We start from the raw sequence: 17,844 nt of genomic DNA on the forward strand, positions 1-17,844 counted from the left end.
TAATACTCATCCTATATCATTCATCTTATTTGACCTTTGACCTAACCTGAACTTTGACCCACCTGAAGTTGAGTGGCCTCCCATTCCAACCACTGCTCCACTCCAATGTCATCCACATCTTTGCTGCCTTTGCTGAGAATGTACCTGAGATAAAAGTAATGGCAAACCTTTTAAGGGCTGTCCAGGGGGGGGGGGAGGGGGAAAATGATCAATGTACTACATTGGTAAACCAAACCCTGAAAATTACTCCAATATTTTATGTGCAATCTATGTGAAATCATCTTTGCGTCATCTTATATTTAAAGTCTTGCACAAACAGAAACTTGACGGCTAAGGGGAACAGGGTTATAAATAATGATTTTTCCTCACCCTGTTCATTTTACATTAAAATTTACCTTGTTACATGAGAAACACATCAGCCCTCAATATTCTATCTGAATATGGAAACTGACTCAGTGTTTCTCCCCAGAGCTATTATAGAGTGGTGGCCGCCACTCTATAATTTTTGGTAAACAATATAAACTCATTACCATAACAATTACAGTTATTGTTATGCAAATTAGCCGCCACTCTATCAGAAAATCCTGGGAGATCACTGTGACTGCTTCTAGAAACATCACATTACATGGATGCTATAGCAGCAGATGTTGATCAAACATTTACCATGGTCTCATAATATTTTATTTTGCTAGCATACTGAGCAGATATTTCCAGAATAATCATTTTTTTTGTTGTTGGTTAATGAGCAAAGGAATTATTACAAAATATTTGAGAGTTGCATAGATTGAAACTTTAACATATATGTAATGGTTTGAAGATCAAAGGTACAGTACTATTACATGACGATAGCCTGAAAATTTCAACCTCTCGTTGTTGACGAGTGATTTTTAAATCGACCAGTTATGGTGTCAAAGCACATGCCAAGGTTGAAGGCATTGAGGTACATTGTAAAGCAAAGTCATTACTGAGACGGACAGAAAAGATGTGTCTGTGTGAAAATGATTACCTTGGGAACAAAATAAAGGCTTCATTTATGGTTTAAAACATTGTAAGATTTGTCAATCAATTCTTTACAGTTAATAGCACACCTGAACTTGCTCACATCCCCTTTAATTAATCAGTTGTCTGTGGGTGCCTCCAATGGTGAATGAATGCAAACAGACCCCCTAAGATAGTGTTAATTTAACTACAGTGCAAGACAGGCCCAGCTTTCTTCAGTCTTGATGTAGCAGAGGACTGTAAGACTGGCAGTCCAATTGTGCAATGGACTTTCACTTTGAAATTTATATTACTTACCACAACAAAATTTGATATATTTTAAAGTCACACCAGAAACATTCACTAATGACAAAGGAGATAAACTTGTTGTACAGCATGTCCAAGAATCGACTGCTGCCCTCCACAGGTAATCCAGTCAATCTACGACATTTTGGCACCCAACCCACCACAAATTGCAACAGAATTTTTTTTCTTCAGAATGCATTTGAGAGAGGTACCCAGATCAACATACTAAAAGTTTAGTCGAATCTACCTTGGGGAAATATGTCTAATTTCAATAAATCAAATATGACTGCCAGCTATCTGACAAAATAACAACATTGGCCATATATCACATGAGTTAAACAAGTTAAAACAAGCGATTTTTAAGTCTAACATTACTTATTTGGCCCAGGGAATCATTTTGGAGATGTAATGTTTGACATAGGAACTTTGATAATTTGCATAAATCCAATGTGGCTGCCACATTTCTGCAAAATAATATTTTTGCTCGTACATCACATAGTAAACAGGCTATTTCTTTGATTTTTATATCACAGCACATTTTGCCATGAGCAAACGATTTTTGAGGTAGAGTGTTTTACGTTGGCATTTTAATAATTTGCATACATCCAATATCGCGGCCAAAATTCCTACAAATGACATTTTCAGTCATACACCACGTATTAAAACAAGCTATTTCAGTGATTTTTAAGTTGAAATATATTTTGGGGGGCAGCATAAAGGAACAGTTTTGGAGGTTCAATGTTTTACAAAATCACTGTGATAATTTGCATAAATTAAACATGGCTGCCAAATTAATACCCAAATGCTGTAACAGTTTTATATGAATAAGGTTTTGGTACATTTTTAGCACAAGGAATCAATCATAAAGGAACTAAAGTACTTGGACATTTATTTTTAAAAATATGGAAAATATACTGTAAACTTATTTATAATATTGACCCATTTAACACTGAAGGCCTATTTTAATCAGTTTGTGGGGCACCTGAATGTGATAAAATACTTCATAAATATACTGTATTTTGTAAAGAATTTTTAGGTTGATTTGAGAGACTTCCATATATAACTTACAGTCAGATTAAAACAAGTAATATTTTGATAGCTTTCACTATTAAGATGTTAGAAAGTAATGCGATTTCATTATTTCGTGATTTTCTATATATGACACCTGCTAATCATGGTTAGTCGTCTAAATCATTAATTATCTTTCTTGATGTAACATTGGCTTCATTTGTGAAGTGCATTATTTGCGATTTGTATTGGTTTTTTAGTGCCAAACTGCGACAAAACATGTTATCTGTAATGTTTATGTAGATAGATATCACATGTTAAACAAGCTAAAACAAGGCCCAATGTTATTTTGTCAGATAGCGGACAGCCATATTTGATTTATGCAAATTAGACATTTCCCCTAGCCAGATTCAAGTAAACTTTTAGTATGTTGTTCTGGGTACCTCCAAAATGCATTCTGAAGAAAACAATTCTGTTGCAATTTGTGTTGGGTCTAACCCTATTTTGACTGGACTAAGATTGATGGCAATTTCCCATAATTCAATCTGTATGCAAATATTGATGATGTCACCCACCTTGTAATTGTATTGGCTGAAAAAATGTACTCATCTTGGCCCACTTCCAAGACTGGCAGTCGGTTCTTGGTAAGGTAGGGCACAACATGCTCTGAAAATTATAAATGAAAGCAAAGTTGAATACCGGTATTTTTCTTAAAACTGAAAATAAAGTGAATCGAAACATTTGAAAATTTCAAGGTTGCAAAAACATACAATCAGTGTTTGTTGAAAATTTTTATTGAGAGTTACTCATCCTTTGGAGAAAAAAATAAGATTTCAATCACAGTTAATGTAATCTTTGTTCAAAAGAGAGAAACTTATTGATTACTTATTAACCTTTTAACCATCATGGTTCGGCCCAAAGCCTTTGTTATCAATAGTGATTGTGGACCTGTTCACAGGGGATTAGGGATGAGAAGGTTAGAGTTTGAGGGGAAAAAGTTCAAAACAACAACCCAGTGTGATGTGTAACTATATAATGATACTTGAAAAGCAACCATCAACACTGGGACCAATGTTGAGTATTGCACACAGGTATGTTGCATTAGATGAAGATTTCAAGGTACATTTGATCATACACCTTCAATTGATTTGCAAATTCAAAGCAAATTTGTAATACACTGAAATAAATTTCATTGTGTAACTGTGAATGGTAACATGGGTAAATCTTTCAGAGAATTAGGACTGACAAATACTTGAGTTGCCACTGAGGTATGCAATGCAATTTCAGACGGTGAATACAATCGGACTGAATTACAACACTTGACATGTTCGCAAAGGTTTGCTATTTTCTCAAAACAGCAAACAAAAACAAAACAACACGGTCTAAGTTGTTTGATGTGCAGTGGCACAAGATTGGGTGTACGCTTGCATTGATGACCTTGATCCTTGCATCATGTCAAAAAGTGCTATTTGGCAAGCCACCAAAATAAATTCTTTGTTTGACAGCTCCGTGTATGAAGATTGCTATGCAGTAAAGTCCCATTTCAGTACACTGTTTGTTTTTTCTCTCTGAAAAATACAAGTTTTCCTGCCTACAATTTTTCTACAAGTTTTGTTCAGTTGATTGTATTCAAAACATTTACATGCTTACAGATTGTAGTGTAAATCATAGAAATGAAAAAGAAGTTTCTGTTTTGGGTGCGCTCATATAACATGGAAACAATCAACAAAACTCATCAGCATATAGTGAAACATTCTGTGTGTTTTTTTCGAATCGTTTACTTGCTTACCTTTTAAAATTTTGAGTGGACATGAAACAAAGACTTTATTTACGCTGGCCTTATTGACAAAACAATTTGAGCTTAGTCAACAGGATGTTATTGAACTTGAGAATGGATGACGTACATACCTGTTTGTGTTTGTCTCTTTCATGTGTTAGCTGCAATAATTGTAGCCCTTGGTTGGTGGGGATTGGGCTTCTGTCGTGCGGCTCGCGCCTTGCCCCCACCAGGTTGGGGCAGGGGGCGAGCCGCACGACAGAAGCCCAATCCCCACCAACCAAGGGCTACAATTATTGCAGCTAGTCTCTTTCATGTGTTTACTGTGAACACATACAGGTGTGCAGTTTTCATTTTCCTTACTGTTGACTAGTACCATTCCCTCGTCCTTGCTGCAGTTCCGTAATCCACAACTTTTCCTTGCCGTTTTTGGTGGAGGGTAACTTACCTTTCCACACCACTAAAAACGCCGGGGGAAGTTGTGGAGTGCGAAACTGCACAGATCCCTGGCATTTGTTGTTCGAAAGCACTCCATAAACGGGGGTGTGGGGTAGAGTAACCGTGCCACAAACAACAAACAACCAAGGGAGCGGTAGGGCTGCGGGTTCGCAGTAAATATTTCAATGCCAACACAAACTCACCAAGGCCACGCCACGGTTAGTTAGATGCGCTATTACACCAATACAACAAGAACACCGTATATTTATTAGCGTTGTTGACTCCGATTCCGAATTCAAAATAGGTGGCCTGGTTTCCATTAGAATTAAAACCACGTATTTTCTTTTATTGGCGATTTAATAAAATAACCTGCACAGCACAGAGAGCTGTCTAACTAGACTCGGTAAGCGCGACCTTGATTCTTAACCTACGATTAAAGACATCCGTCTGTCCGTATAATTATACATGCAATATGTGTACATTAGTCATTATTTACCTATATGAGAGACTTCCACAATGTCGAGTTTCACTCCGGCAAGGTCGGCCGCAATTGCCACCTTCAGCGTATGCTGGTTGCCGTAATCGCAGTACAGCTTCATGGCTGGTACAGTGTTGATCAAACAGCTGCTGTGTAGTGAGTTATTTCACCCTGTGACTTCACTCTTATAGAGACGAATGACAAAGTCTGTTTCAGTTTCACGCTGGTGTTTCATCAGATTGACATGGACGCGTCCGGATCCGGCGTGTGTAACCTTTAACCTCGAACATCTGCGGTCATCGCCAAGAGAGGGCGCAAACCAGACGGCACGCCCACGGCCACGTCCAGCCCACGCCTAAATTACAGTTTGTGACGTCAACAATAGCATACATTGAGCGAAATTAATCAAATCTGCAGATCCTTAGTTTTATTTTGACATTTGTACGATTATTTTGTCATATTGCAGCTTTATGTGTTCCACTATCATTTATTTATAAAGCCTATTCAGGCTCGTTGTTGGTCATGTACTCAGCAGCTGACTCAGGCTCGTTGTTGGTCATGTACTCAGGCTCGTTGTTGTTGTTTGTCTGTTTTTCAGGTTTTTGTTTATTTGGTACATATGTTTTCCACCATTAACAGTAAAGAACCAGTAATGGGTCCTATTTCTGTTCTTGTTTGTTTACCAATAACGGAACCGTCTTTTTTGCGTTTCTTAAAGTATGTTTGTTTGTTTACAAAATATTTACTAAAAAACTTATACAATTCAACATATGTAGGCTAATAAAACAGATCTTGCGATAAGGAGAAAGAACTATTGTGCCTACAGTGGCGCAAGATAGTTTGAAAGATAATTCGCAACTGCCATGACGCTATGATTTGAAAACAAATCGATATCCCTTCCCACTTCTTTTCAAGTCATCTCTCACGTCGTTGCAGATCCCACTGTAAACAATAGCTCCCCCGCCTTCTCCAGAAACCACATGATTTTGCCTCATTCGTCAGAAAACCCCTAAGGTAGCCCGCGCCTCCAGATTGAGACTTGTGCTTTAGCCTAAACTTTCCTCAAGGAAATTTTAAACCACTTCCACAGTGACATTCAAACCAAACACATGTGAAGAGCTGTGTGCCGCTGCCTGAAGTTTAAACGTCAATATCAAGTTATGCTGAACACTTTCTTTCTGGGAAAAGTAATACACGCCTTGAAAATGAAAGCCTTGGAGTTTTGCTCGAACTTTACATAGTGATCCTTTCAACCATTCAAAACAACAAAATCAAGAATAAAAAATGAGGTGTTAACGTGGAATTGGTACTAGAGAAACAAATTGACCAATCATTTACCGATATTTGAAATTCAAAAATGGCAGATATCTGTGTAAACTCCATGGGGAAAGTTAAAATCTTGCTTTTCACAGAAATAAGCCCGTGAAAACTTTATTTACTCCATAAACTTCAAATCCCCCCCCCCCCCCCCCACACAACACGTGGAACACCAAAACTGTATGAATTTAAAATGAAGAGCTAGTATATCTGTCCCCGATGCGCATTCTACCTGAAAAGCCAACCAATCTCACTCTTGCTGCGTCGATATTTTTTGAGTGTCACGCTTATCACATATTCTCCACGCGCTGCTGATAAAATATGCTTATCTCGGTTCTCAACATACGTGAAAGGAACACCCAAATCGTTGGTTAACACTTTTGTAGAGAACAGCCTTCGCATTGTTCGGGTTGGATGTGATATGGCATACATGCAATTCCATCCAGCGGTATTTTTTAAACTTTTAAGTCACCAATATAGGTACGAGTGAAGGGACGGTTAGGGGAAAGCGGTGGCGCGACGAGAATGCACAGCAAGGCCTGACAGAACATCTAGAGTTTGTCAGACTACGCTATTGTTAGATGATGAAATCACTTAATACCGGGAACAGGGTCTAAGCTTTTTACATCGAATATCTGTAATGAGTTTGCCAGCTCCTATTTTTTACACAACACAGCTCAAATCGAAAACAAAAGTTTAACATAGCTCTTCGCAGGAAATGGCTAGACTCTCCTCTTACAAAATGAATCACGATAGCAGTACAGCCGTTACCTTGCAAGTACCAACTAAACAGAAGCAGATTTACCAAATTAACGCGAATACATATGAAATCATAAATAGATCATATTTTACTCCATGGAAGAACATTAAATCGTCGACATTCAAATTATTTGACATTGGAAACTTAGCAGTAGAGAAAATTTCAACATAACGTTTTCCTAGAGATGTTGCAAATGGTAGAAAGAGAAACTCCATTAGCATAATGAACAGTTTGTATTCAGCTAAGGAGAACTAGTTTTTTTTTTCTGATCAAGTCATGTTATAGCGCCAAGGTGTGAATATAATTTCCCCCTATTTCACTCGCAAACAATAATGCATAAATCATGAATTACACGAGGCTGTGTACTGAAACATTGAACTTTTTCGTTTCAAGGTCTTAATTCTCACTGAAGGCTGACGACATAACAGCACACCCTCTGATAGCAAGTGTATCGGTCGTTTATTTATTATATATAGCATCAGAAATTCGGCTAAATCTTGATGAATCACTGCCAGTTGGGCGAGAGTTCTTTGATGGCCTTTACTCAGGCTGATGTGTTCACCATGGCATTGATAGTTGAAAATATGTCTACTGCAACAGGTTCATGTACTTTTTAATGTGCTGTGTATGAGGGGTATACAGTGGGCTTGAAACCGTTCGAGCTCCATTTATTCACACTGTGTAGAATGCCATCAGACATAGCAGTGCTAAAAATGGCGCACTGCTGTTCAAAATTGAAATACTCTGATGTGTCGAGCAGAATGCCGATTTTCGAAACATGGCAACAGTAGTTGTGTCATGTACTACATTGCAGAACTGGCATAAGGCATTCAACCATTGCTCTCGTTCCCTTTGAAACTGTGGTGTTCTATTTTCGCAACTTAGGCTGCGTTCACAAAAAACGATTAGGGGGGGGGCTGGAGGAATTCAGGGGGGGATTCGAAAATTTTGGGGTAGTAGAGGGGGGACTTGAAAATTTGCTCTACCTGTAGGGGGGGACTTGAAAATTTTTGGTTCCCTTTTGTGTTTTACATTTTCCTATTCCAAGTTTTTGTAGATAATTCAATGAAAAATGAATACCATTTTTAATGTCATCATAGTAATAATTTAACAAAATTTAGAACCATTTTGTCACATTTCATGACTTGTATCTCGAAAAATCTAAATGTGTGGTTTGTCGTAAAAAACAAACTTTAGCCTCCTAAAAAGCTTTAACCTGGGCAGAAGCTGCAACTGTTAATGATTTCTGCAATATTTCTATGCAATGGAACAAATATAGTTTCCTGCTATCTCCCTACAGCATGCGCAAACACACAATATTTAGTTTGTCAACAAAGCCTGTATATATAAATATAAATACGTATTTGGTGATAATTTAATTGGAGTCCAGGCTGACAGTCAGTTGTCAGTGTTTTAATGCATGGTACACATATATAGGCTGTGATAGCATTAGCTGAATACTAGACAATTCAACATGCTGTAGGGAGTAGAACAAGAATGCAGTTGTAAAACTGAACAAAAATATTGCCAAAATTATCAAAGTTAATACAGCTACTGCCTACAGGTAGTGTCACTATCATTAATGCTCTCCTCCTGCAGTGTCACTGTCACTGCATACCTGATCAGTGCAAGAGATAGCTCTGACTCTGATGTACATGCAGAAGAGTTTGGGTCAAATGATGCTCATGACAGTGAAACATACTTGTACACAAGATCAGGCCAGAGAGCAACACATGGAAGAACACATAGAAATATCTGAATTCTGGCATATGAGAATAATCAAATACGGGTATTAAAGAAAAAAGATGGGGTCACCACGCTTGATTTTCTAAATTTTCACATTCTTGTTATAAAATGTTACAGAATCTGATGTAAAACTTTGAACAGTAAGAAAAAAAATATGTGACCAAATGGAATTATTTATTTTTTAAACAAATTTAAATTATTACACCCAAATTTCAGAGAATAAAACATTTATTTGATGAAACATTTTACCTTCCAGTGTTGTCAATTTTGAGTAGCATCTAATCCATATATGTCTTGTAGTTTTGAAACAAATTTTTGGTAGGTCACTGTGCAATATGGCAATTAGCCAAAATTCACAATTTTCCTACTCTCTCATGATTGTCATTTTGTGTGCTCTTCAGCAGGAGCAATTGACCTGGCCAGAGTTGGTTAACTCATGTTGGCTTTTAGACCAATAAATCTAAAAAATTCACTGATGCATTTAAAGAACTTGCCTTGGGAATATGACTATAGAAAGTGCTAAAACAGGTTGTGTTGAACACCTGTGAGCGGAACGGCGCTATACATGTTTATTTTTTCTGCGCTCACATCCTTTACAAATATGCGGGCCTGTGATAGTTAGGGGGGGGGGACTTGAAAAATTTTGACCATATAGAGGGGGGGCATTTGAAAATTTTTTGGGGTACTTAGGGGGGGATCTGAAAAAAAATAAGATTTCAATCGAAATTCCTCCAGGCCCCCCCCCCCCTAATCGTTATTTGTGAACGCAACTTAGTTGTCTATTGCCTGCACGTCCACAAAGCAGGTCTTGCATCATGCAGTTTCATTAGCCCCTCCCTCTGGTTGGTGGTCACATGTACACCGACTCTTGAATTCAAACTTTTTGGTTGGCCTCACTACAGTCCCACGGACAGTGGCCTCATAATACCCTCTTTCAGTGTTGCAACCCCCACGACACTCAGGCACTGTTCACTTTATTTCCCTGTGTACGACTTTTGAACTCAGAGCGTAGTAATGTGCAGTAGACAATATCTGTTGTCGCAGTAAAAGTACGCATGCGTACACATCGCGGTTCAGTGTCGACTTGAGAGAGCCCTATAAGTTTCCCGTATTGCAATTTTTCACGATTTCCTGATGTTAGCGCCAACCTAAAGTGATAACATATCGTTGTACTTGCACAAAGTGTGTATCTGCTTAGTATTTCAGTAACTTTTGGCAGAAGTTGAATGTACAAATCAAATGTGGTTGCACCCAAGAATATAGCCGACAATAGAAGCGTCGTAATAGTATCAGATAAATATATACATTATATGCATACTGGGTGAAATAACACGCAATCTGACTAACAATGAAGTTCACTATAATCGAAGCACATCAGTTCTGAAGGGTCAATGTTAAAATGGCAGCCAGAACTCGATTTTGCCCAGTGTTTTCACTTGACTCCAAGGTCATGTTTAGACACAAAACTGATATAAGAGGCATGGTAGGCAAAATTACCTGATATCTTGTGAAATAAAATATACATAAAGACGCAGTCAGGGAAGCTTTCATGTCAACAGACACACCGTCGTGCCCAGATGTTGGTCCATAGCTGAGGTGTTTTACGACTTATTGAGGGGTTAAAATTCGTAAAAGCCAAAATCAGCCCGTAAAAGGCAGGATTCTTGTTTGAAAACACCACAGCTTTGGACCCAAAGCTAGGTCGTGTCGTACTGCCGCCCCTGTAATAAATGCAGGTGCACACACATAACCATTTCTGAAATCATCCAGATCTTTAACAATCACAAAACTGTTGTAAATTACCAACAGTCCGACAACACATTCCCTTGTAGCTTGAGTTCTTGATTTCAGTGACACTGGCTTCAATCGATGGACAGACACTTGAAGAAGTTTCTGCAAGTCAACTTTTATTTCTATACCTTTATCAGACTATGACTATACCAATGTTCAAATTTCAAGTTACAGAAAATCAAAGAAAACGATAGTATTAAATTTCATTTTTTTCTTCAATACAACCGATAAAATGTAAATACTCGGTTAGTTATTTAGAATATTTTTTATTCTTTATCAAGAATAATTTAATAATAATTTTTTATTATTTATTTTATGTTATTATTTGTAATATTTTTTCTTAAATGTGTTATGACGGTAAATTCGATTTATTCATCTGCATATATATCAGCTGACAGTCATGTGATGGCATGTGAGGCGCACATCCAAGAAGTTTAATGCTGGGAACAAAACAAGGAATGAAAGGCAAACAAGTCAAGTACGAAGTTGATTTCTGATTTCTTGCCAAACGTTTTCCGCTTTAGTCTGCGTTTTGTTTAACGTTGACCACGAATTGCTGGTACTGGTTCAACATTCCTGCAGGGCCTGGTGGTGGCGGTGGGTAACTCGGGTAACCGGGTTGTTTAGGTGGGAATTCCGGCTCGGCCGCTGGTGGCGCTACACCTGGTGGAAGAGAACTATTCTTGTAATAAAACGTGTTCGTAGTACAAATGCAAGTACGGTTATAACATTGGTCTTTTGTCTGCTGTCCTGTACAATGATTAAAACATTGATTCCGCTTCGAGCCAAGTTTTTAAGGACTTATGGGTAGGTCCTTTGTTTCTATTTATTCACATGAAGATCACAGTCGGACAAGCTATGTTTTCTACCATTTAGTGCATGTTGATTAGTATCTTTCAAGTTTTTTGAAAAAAATTGATGTACTCGTAGTCAAAGTGTGTTCACCTGTGCTATCACGAAAAGTGAAATTTTAGTACGAACTTCATGCATCAGGTGGGCCCGTTGAGCTCCACCATCAATATCTGCCCACACTATCACATCCAGGATGTCCTTTTGCATTCAACAAAAACTCTCTCTCTATATATATATATATATATATATATATATATATATATATATATATATATATATATATATATATATGTGTGTGTGTGTGTGTGTGTGTGTGTGTGTGTGTGTGTGTGTGTGTGTACGTATGTATACATTCATACCTGGATGACCTTGAGGTGATGAGTCATGGGGTTTGCAGCCTGGGCCAAGGTCAACTTCAATGTCGAGTTGGTCATCAATGTCGTCCGTCCAAACCTGCAGTTCACACAAGTAAAGGCTAGTCTCTTGGCAACGCATCTGGACCGTGACGTATCTGCCAACCAGAGGGCCACCGACACAAGCCATGTCAATGAATGCAAACCTGGAGATATCCTTCGTCATCACGCCACACAAACGATTCTTTCTGAAGTCGAGGAAATTGCCAACTCGGACCTCCGCTCCAAGGAGACGTTTGTCTGGAGAGAGAGAGAGAGAGAGAGAGAGAGAGAGAGAGAGAGAGAGAGAGGGGGGGGGGGGGGGAGTGTGCAACGAGATTAAATAACGTTTGTGAAAGTACTGTTTTTAACTTTTCTGTAGTTTAAACAAAATATCTCACTTTCTCGAAGAAGGGAATGAACATTGTGATATCATGTTATTCTTCTTCCAGGTTCTTTTTAAGACGCAGATTTGTAGTTTATTAAAACAGATTTAAATATTTGGAGAATACATTTCTAAGTCGCTATAACTTCACCTCACATTAAAGTCACCATGCAGACAAATAACTTGTCTCTTGTCCCAAGAGTTGTGAAAAATATTTAGGACTCAATGTTAAAGTCACCATGCAGACAAATAACTTGTCTCTTGTCCCAAGAGTTGTGAAAAATATTTAGGACACATTGTGGAAAATTATCATAATTTTCGTTTGATTGATCAATATGGGTCTTCTGTAAAGCTTAGATGTGTTTCACTAATAACTGTCACACTGTGTCACTGAGCATCATAATACTGACATATAAACAGGTAAGCATTATAGAAATTTGGCTAAACTTGTAGCTATTTTGCTGGCCCCAAAATTGTCACGTGTGTTGCGATTGTCATTTGTAAATTGATGGCATAACTTACAAATGGCAACATCAATAATGAATGGATGATTTAATGAATTTCCATGACGCGTCGTGTGCACACATACTTTCAGTAAAAAGCCCACACATCCTTGTTTAAAGCAAATTTAGGAAAGAAACATACTGTTTGGATAGTTGTCAGCACCGGCTAGAGTGACATAATGCACCGTGCGAGATTTCATGAGATCCACTCTCGCCCATGGCTCGTACTCAAGTTGCGTAAGTGTACAGGAACCGTGACAGTACTCAGAGTCAATATTGCCATCCACCGTCCGACTTGGATCCGTGTACCAATAGCCCGAGCTCTGTTGCACACGCTTTCCGCGTGCGATGTTCGCCTGGCATGGTTGTACCCTTCCTGGATATGAGAAAACTTTCAATAAGAAATATGCATCGAAAGTTTTCTGTAGAAAAAAGTAAACCTTAAAATGTTGTTGTCAGGAAAATGTTTAAAGGGAACATGATTTTCAACAATGACTTTGAATTCTATGAGATAAAGTAAAATTTAGGCTACACATCTCCAGTTATCATGGTGACCGTCCTGTGAATAAGAATATGCTTATTCATTCTCCACTGTGAACTGTGTAGTGTACACAAACTTGTTATCATCATGGATACAACTATGGCTTTCAGTAAACATGCAATAGCTTTAGTGAACTTGACATACTTGACTGGCCTAATTTTCACAGTTGGATGATGGAACGCGCTAATCAACTCAATAGCAAAATTAAAAATTGAAACTAATATATAGGTAGCAGTAACAGGGAAAATGAGGATTATAAGACTATTTTAGTGTCTGCCGTTGTTCTTTTAAAAACGTATAGGTTTTGTTGGCTATCAATCATTCTCAGGACTTTCAAACGGTAAGCAATGCATGAAATGATAACAATACACAGTATCTTTATTGCTAGCTGGATTTAGATTCTTATCTAAATTGAATTTGGCAATATATTGATGAGTAGAGTAGTAAACTGTGAATTCAAAATAAAGCAACAGTGAAAATTAGCATTAACATTTTGCCTCCAAAAAGATGATGACAGGTGATAATGTAGTTACTTTTAATGATGCATCGTATCGACCATGCACTGTGTTGCATCAGATAATGAACGCATGGCTCCTGCAGCTTGGCTAAAAAGATAGTGGTGTGAGAGAAATTGAATATTACAATTCATGAAAATTTTTAAAAATATGACGATTTCAAAATAAAGAATTACTTCTAAAATTTTACCTTTGCAATTAGAACGCTCGTTGACCAGAGGACAGGGATTTCCAGAGCTTGGTTTTTCTGGCAAACATTTAGGTACATCTGGTGTTGGTGCAACGATAAGTTGCTGTGATGACTCAGGCACATTGCCTACAGCTCCAACTTGTGTACCTCTCTCGGGCATTTCTCTATCGTTCCTTTTCTTCTTGTCTTTGTCTCTCTTGTCACGTCTATCTTTGCCTTTATACTCCTCGTCTTCCTGTTTGGTACCTTTCTCGGGCCCTTCTCTGTCCTTCTTTTTCTTCTTGTCCTTATCTTTTTTGTCAGGTCTATCTTTATCTCTATCCTCCTCATCTCCCTGTTTTGCACCTTTTTCAGGCCTTTCCCTATCCTTCTTCTTTCTCTTCTTGTCTCTATCTTTCTTGTCAGGTCTGTCTTCATCTCTTTCCTCTTCATCTTCCTCTTTTCTATCTTTCTTTGGCCTTTCTCTATCCTTCTTCCTTTCCCTCTTGTCTTTATCTCTCTTGTCAGGTCTATCTTTGTCTTCATCTTCTTTGTCATCCTCTTTTTTATCTTTTTTGGGCCTTTCTCTATCCTTCTTTCTTTTCTTCTGGTCTTTACCTCTTTTAACAGGTCTATCTTTGTCTCTATCCTCCTCATCTTCCTCTTCTGTACCTTTCTTAGTCCTTTCTCTATCCTTCTTTTTTATCTTTCTGTCTTTGTCTTTCTTGTCAGGTCTATCTTTGTCTTCATCTTCCTCTTCATCCTCCTTGGTACCTTTCTCTGGCTTCTGTCTTTCCTTCTTCTTTTTCTTCTTGTTGCCAGGCCGATATTTGTCTTCATCTTCTTCATCATCCTCTTTTGTGCCTTTCTTTGGCCTTTCTCTATCCTTCTTCTTCTTTCTGTCTTTGTGTTTCTTGTCAGGTCTATCTCCATCTTCATCTTCCTCTTCTTCCTCTTTGGTACCTTTCTCTGGCCTTTTTCTTCCCTTTTTTCTTTTATTCTTGTCTCTATCTCTCTTGTCAGGTCTGTCTTTGTCTCTATCCTCCTCATCTTCCTGTTCTGTACCCTTCTTAGGCCTTTCTCTATCGTGCTTCTTTTTTTTCCTGTCTCCATCTTTCTTGTCAGGTCTATCTTCATCTTCCTCCTCCTCATCAACATCCTGTTGTCTTCCTTTCTTTGGCTTTCTCCTGTCTTTATTTTTCTTCCTGTCTTTTTCTTTCTTGTCATGTCTATCTTTATCTTCATCTTCATCTTCTTCCTCCTTGGTACCTTTCTCAGGTCTTTCTCTTTCCTTCTTTCTTTTTTTCTTGTTCCTATCTTTCTTTTCAGGTCTATCACTATCTCTATCTTCATCGTCTTCCTCTTTTGGGCCTTTATCGGACCTTTCCTTATCCTTCTTCTTTTTCTTCCTATCTTTATCTTTCTTGTCAGGTCTATCTGTGTCTCTCTCTTCTTCGTCTTCCTCTTCTGTACCTTCATCGGGCTTTTCCCTTCCCTCCTTCCTTTTCTTTTTGTGTTTATCTCTCTTGTCAGGTCTACCTTCGTCTCTATCCTCCTCATCTTCTTCTTTTGTAACTTCCTTGGGCCTTCCTCTATCTTTTTCCCCCTTTGTCCTGTCCTTATCTTTTTTGTCAGGTCTATCTTTATCTCTATCCTCCTCATCTCCCTGTTTTGCACCTTTTTCAGGCCTTTCCCTATCCTTCTTCTTTCTCTTCTTGTCTCTATCTTTCTTGTCAGGTCTATCCTTATTGTATCTATCTCTCTTGTTAGGCCTGTCCCTGTCCCTATCTTCCTTGTCCCTATCCTCACTGTCTCTATTATTGTCAGATATGTAACTCTCCCTGTCTTTCTTGTCTCTAACCTTTTTGTCTGGTCTGTCCCCATCCCCATGTTTCTTGCCTCTATCCTTCCTTTCTCTATCTTTGTCTGGTCTGTCCTGTCCCTATCTTTCCTTTCTCTATCCTTGTCAGGTCTGTCCTTGTCTCCATCTTTCTTGTCTCTATACTTCCTTTCTCTATCTTTGTCAGGTCTGTCCCAGTCTCCATCTTTCTTGTCTCTATACTTCCTTTCTCTATCTTTGTCAGGTCTGTCCCTGTCCCTATCTTTCCTGTCTCTATCCTTCCTGTGTCTATCTTTGTCAGGCCTGTCCTTGTCCCTCTCCTCTCTGTCTCTATCCTTGTCAGGTCTGTCCCATTCTCCATCTTTCTTGTCTCTATACTTCCTTTCTCTATCTTTCTCAGGTCTGTCCTTGTCCCTATCCTTCCTGTGTCTATCCTTGTCAGGTCTGTCCTTGTCCCTATCCTTCCTGTCTCTATCTTTCCTGTATCTATCCTTGTCTGGTCTGTCCCCATCCCCATGTTTCTTGCCTCTATCGTTCCTGTCTCTATCTTTGTCAGGTCTGTCCCTGTTCCTATCTATCCTGTCTCTACCCTTGTCAGGTCTGTCCCTGCCTCCATCTTTCTTGTCTCTATCCTTCCTATCTCTATCTTTGTCAGGTCTGTCCCTGTCCCTATCTTTTATGTCTCTATCCTTGTCAGGTCTGTCCCCATCCCCATGTTTCTTGCCTCTATCCTCCCTTTCTCTATCTTTGTCTGGTCTTTCCCTGTCCCTATCTTTCCTTTCTCTATCCTTGTCAGGTCTGTCCTTGTCTCCATCTTTCTTGTCTCTATACTTCCTTTCTGTATCTTTGTCAGGTCTGTCCCTGTCCCCATCTTTCCTGTCTCTATCCTTCCTGTGTCTATCTTTGTCAGGCCTGTCCTTGTCCCTCTCCTCTCTGTCTCTATTCTTGTCAGGTCTGTCCCATTCTCCATCTTTCTTGTCTCTATACTTCCTTTCTCTATCTTTGTCAGGTCTGCCCTGTCCCTATCCTTCCTGTGTCTATCCTTGTCAGGTCTGTCCTTGTCCCCTATCCTTCCTGTCTCTATCTTTCTGTATCTATCCTTGTCTGGTCTGTCCCCATCCCCATCTTTCTTGCCTCTATCCTTCCTATCTCTATCTTTGTCAGGTCTGTCCCTGTCCCCATCTTTCCTTTCTCTATCTTTGTCAGGTCTGTCCCTGTCCCTATCTTTTATGTCTCTATCCTTGTCAGGTCTGTCCCCATCCCCATGTTTCTTGCCTCTATCCTTCCTTTCTCTATCTTTGTCTGGTCTGTCCCTGTCCCTATCTTTCCTTTCTCTATCCTTGTCAGGTCTGTCCTTGTCTCCATCTTTCTTGTCTCTATACTTCCTTTCTGTATCTTTGTCAGGTCTGTCCCTGTCCCCACCTTCCTGTCTCATCCTTCCTGTCTCTATCTTTGTCAGGTCTGTCCCTGTCCCTATCTTTCCTGTCTCTATCCTTCCTGTGTCTATCTTTGTCAGGCCTGTCCTTGTCCCTCTCCTCTCTGTCTCTATTCTTGTCAGATCTGTCCCATTCTCCATCTTTCTTGTCTCTATACTTCCTTTCTCTATCTTTGTCAGGTCTGCCCTGTCCCTATCCTTCCTGTGTCTATCCTTGTCAGGTCTGTCCTTGTCCCTATCCTTCCTGTCTCTATCTTTCCTGTATCTATCCTTGTCTGGTCTGTCCCCATCCCCATCTTTCTTGTCTCTATCCTTCCTATCTCTATCCTTGTCAGGTCTGTCCCCATCCCCATGTTTCTTGCCTCTATCCTTCCTGTCTCTATCTTTGTCAGGTCTGTCCCTGTCCTATCTATCCTGTCTCTACCCTTGTCAGGTCTGTCCCTGCCTCCATCTTTCTTGTCTCTATCCTTCCTATCTCTATCCTTGTCTGGTCTGTCCCATCCCCATGTTTCTTGTCTCTATCCTTCCTGTCTCTACCCTTGTCTGGTCTGTCCCTGTCCCTATCTTTCCTTTCTCTATCCTTGTCAGGTCTGTCCTTGTCTCCATCTTTCTT

General features: G+C 39.2%; 2 protein-coding genes and 1 long non-coding RNA gene across 4 annotated transcripts in view; 1 reads left to right on the forward strand and 2 right to left on the reverse strand.

Moving 5' to 3' along the window:
• Positions 1-5,258, reverse strand: part of LOC139124093 (methionine--tRNA ligase, cytoplasmic-like) — a 34,537-nt gene extending 29,279 nt beyond the window's left edge. The window contains exons 1-3 of one of the 2 annotated variants that reach the window (XM_070690230.1): positions 5,004-5,258; positions 2,868-2,958; positions 63-144 (exon numbers count right to left, since the gene is read on the reverse strand). In XM_070690230.1, coding sequence (XP_070546331.1) covers positions 63-144; positions 2,868-2,958; positions 5,004-5,106 — 276 coding nt within the window. In that variant the 5' untranslated portion in view covers positions 5,107-5,258. The remainder of the gene's footprint in view (positions 1-62; positions 145-2,867; positions 2,959-5,003) is intronic. The other variant, XM_070690229.1, reaches the window with a different exon arrangement.
• Positions 5,259-10,695: 5,437 nt separating this feature from the next.
• Positions 10,696-15,898, reverse strand: LOC139124353 (cylicin-2-like; the record flags this gene model as incomplete). Its single annotated transcript, XM_070690494.1, has 4 exons — positions 10,696-11,262; positions 11,811-12,104; positions 12,874-13,107; positions 13,978-15,898. Coding segments are annotated over 4 exons (2,592 nt in total), but the record flags the coding sequence as incomplete, so codon positions are not given.
• Positions 15,899-15,985: 87 nt separating this feature from the next.
• Positions 15,986-17,328, forward strand: LOC139124078 (uncharacterized). The gene is made up of 3 exons (XR_011549858.1): positions 15,986-16,451; positions 16,494-16,805; positions 17,256-17,328. It is a non-coding gene; the product is annotated as an uncharacterized lncRNA (long non-coding RNA).
• Positions 17,329-17,844: the final 516 nt, after the last annotated feature.

The sequence above is a fragment of the Ptychodera flava genome (genome assembly GCF_041260155.1).
Source record: "Ptychodera flava strain L36383 chromosome 23 unlocalized genomic scaffold, AS_Pfla_20210202 Scaffold_23__1_contigs__length_28996876_pilon, whole genome shotgun sequence".
Taxonomy (NCBI): Eukaryota; Metazoa; Hemichordata; class Enteropneusta; family Ptychoderidae; genus Ptychodera; species Ptychodera flava.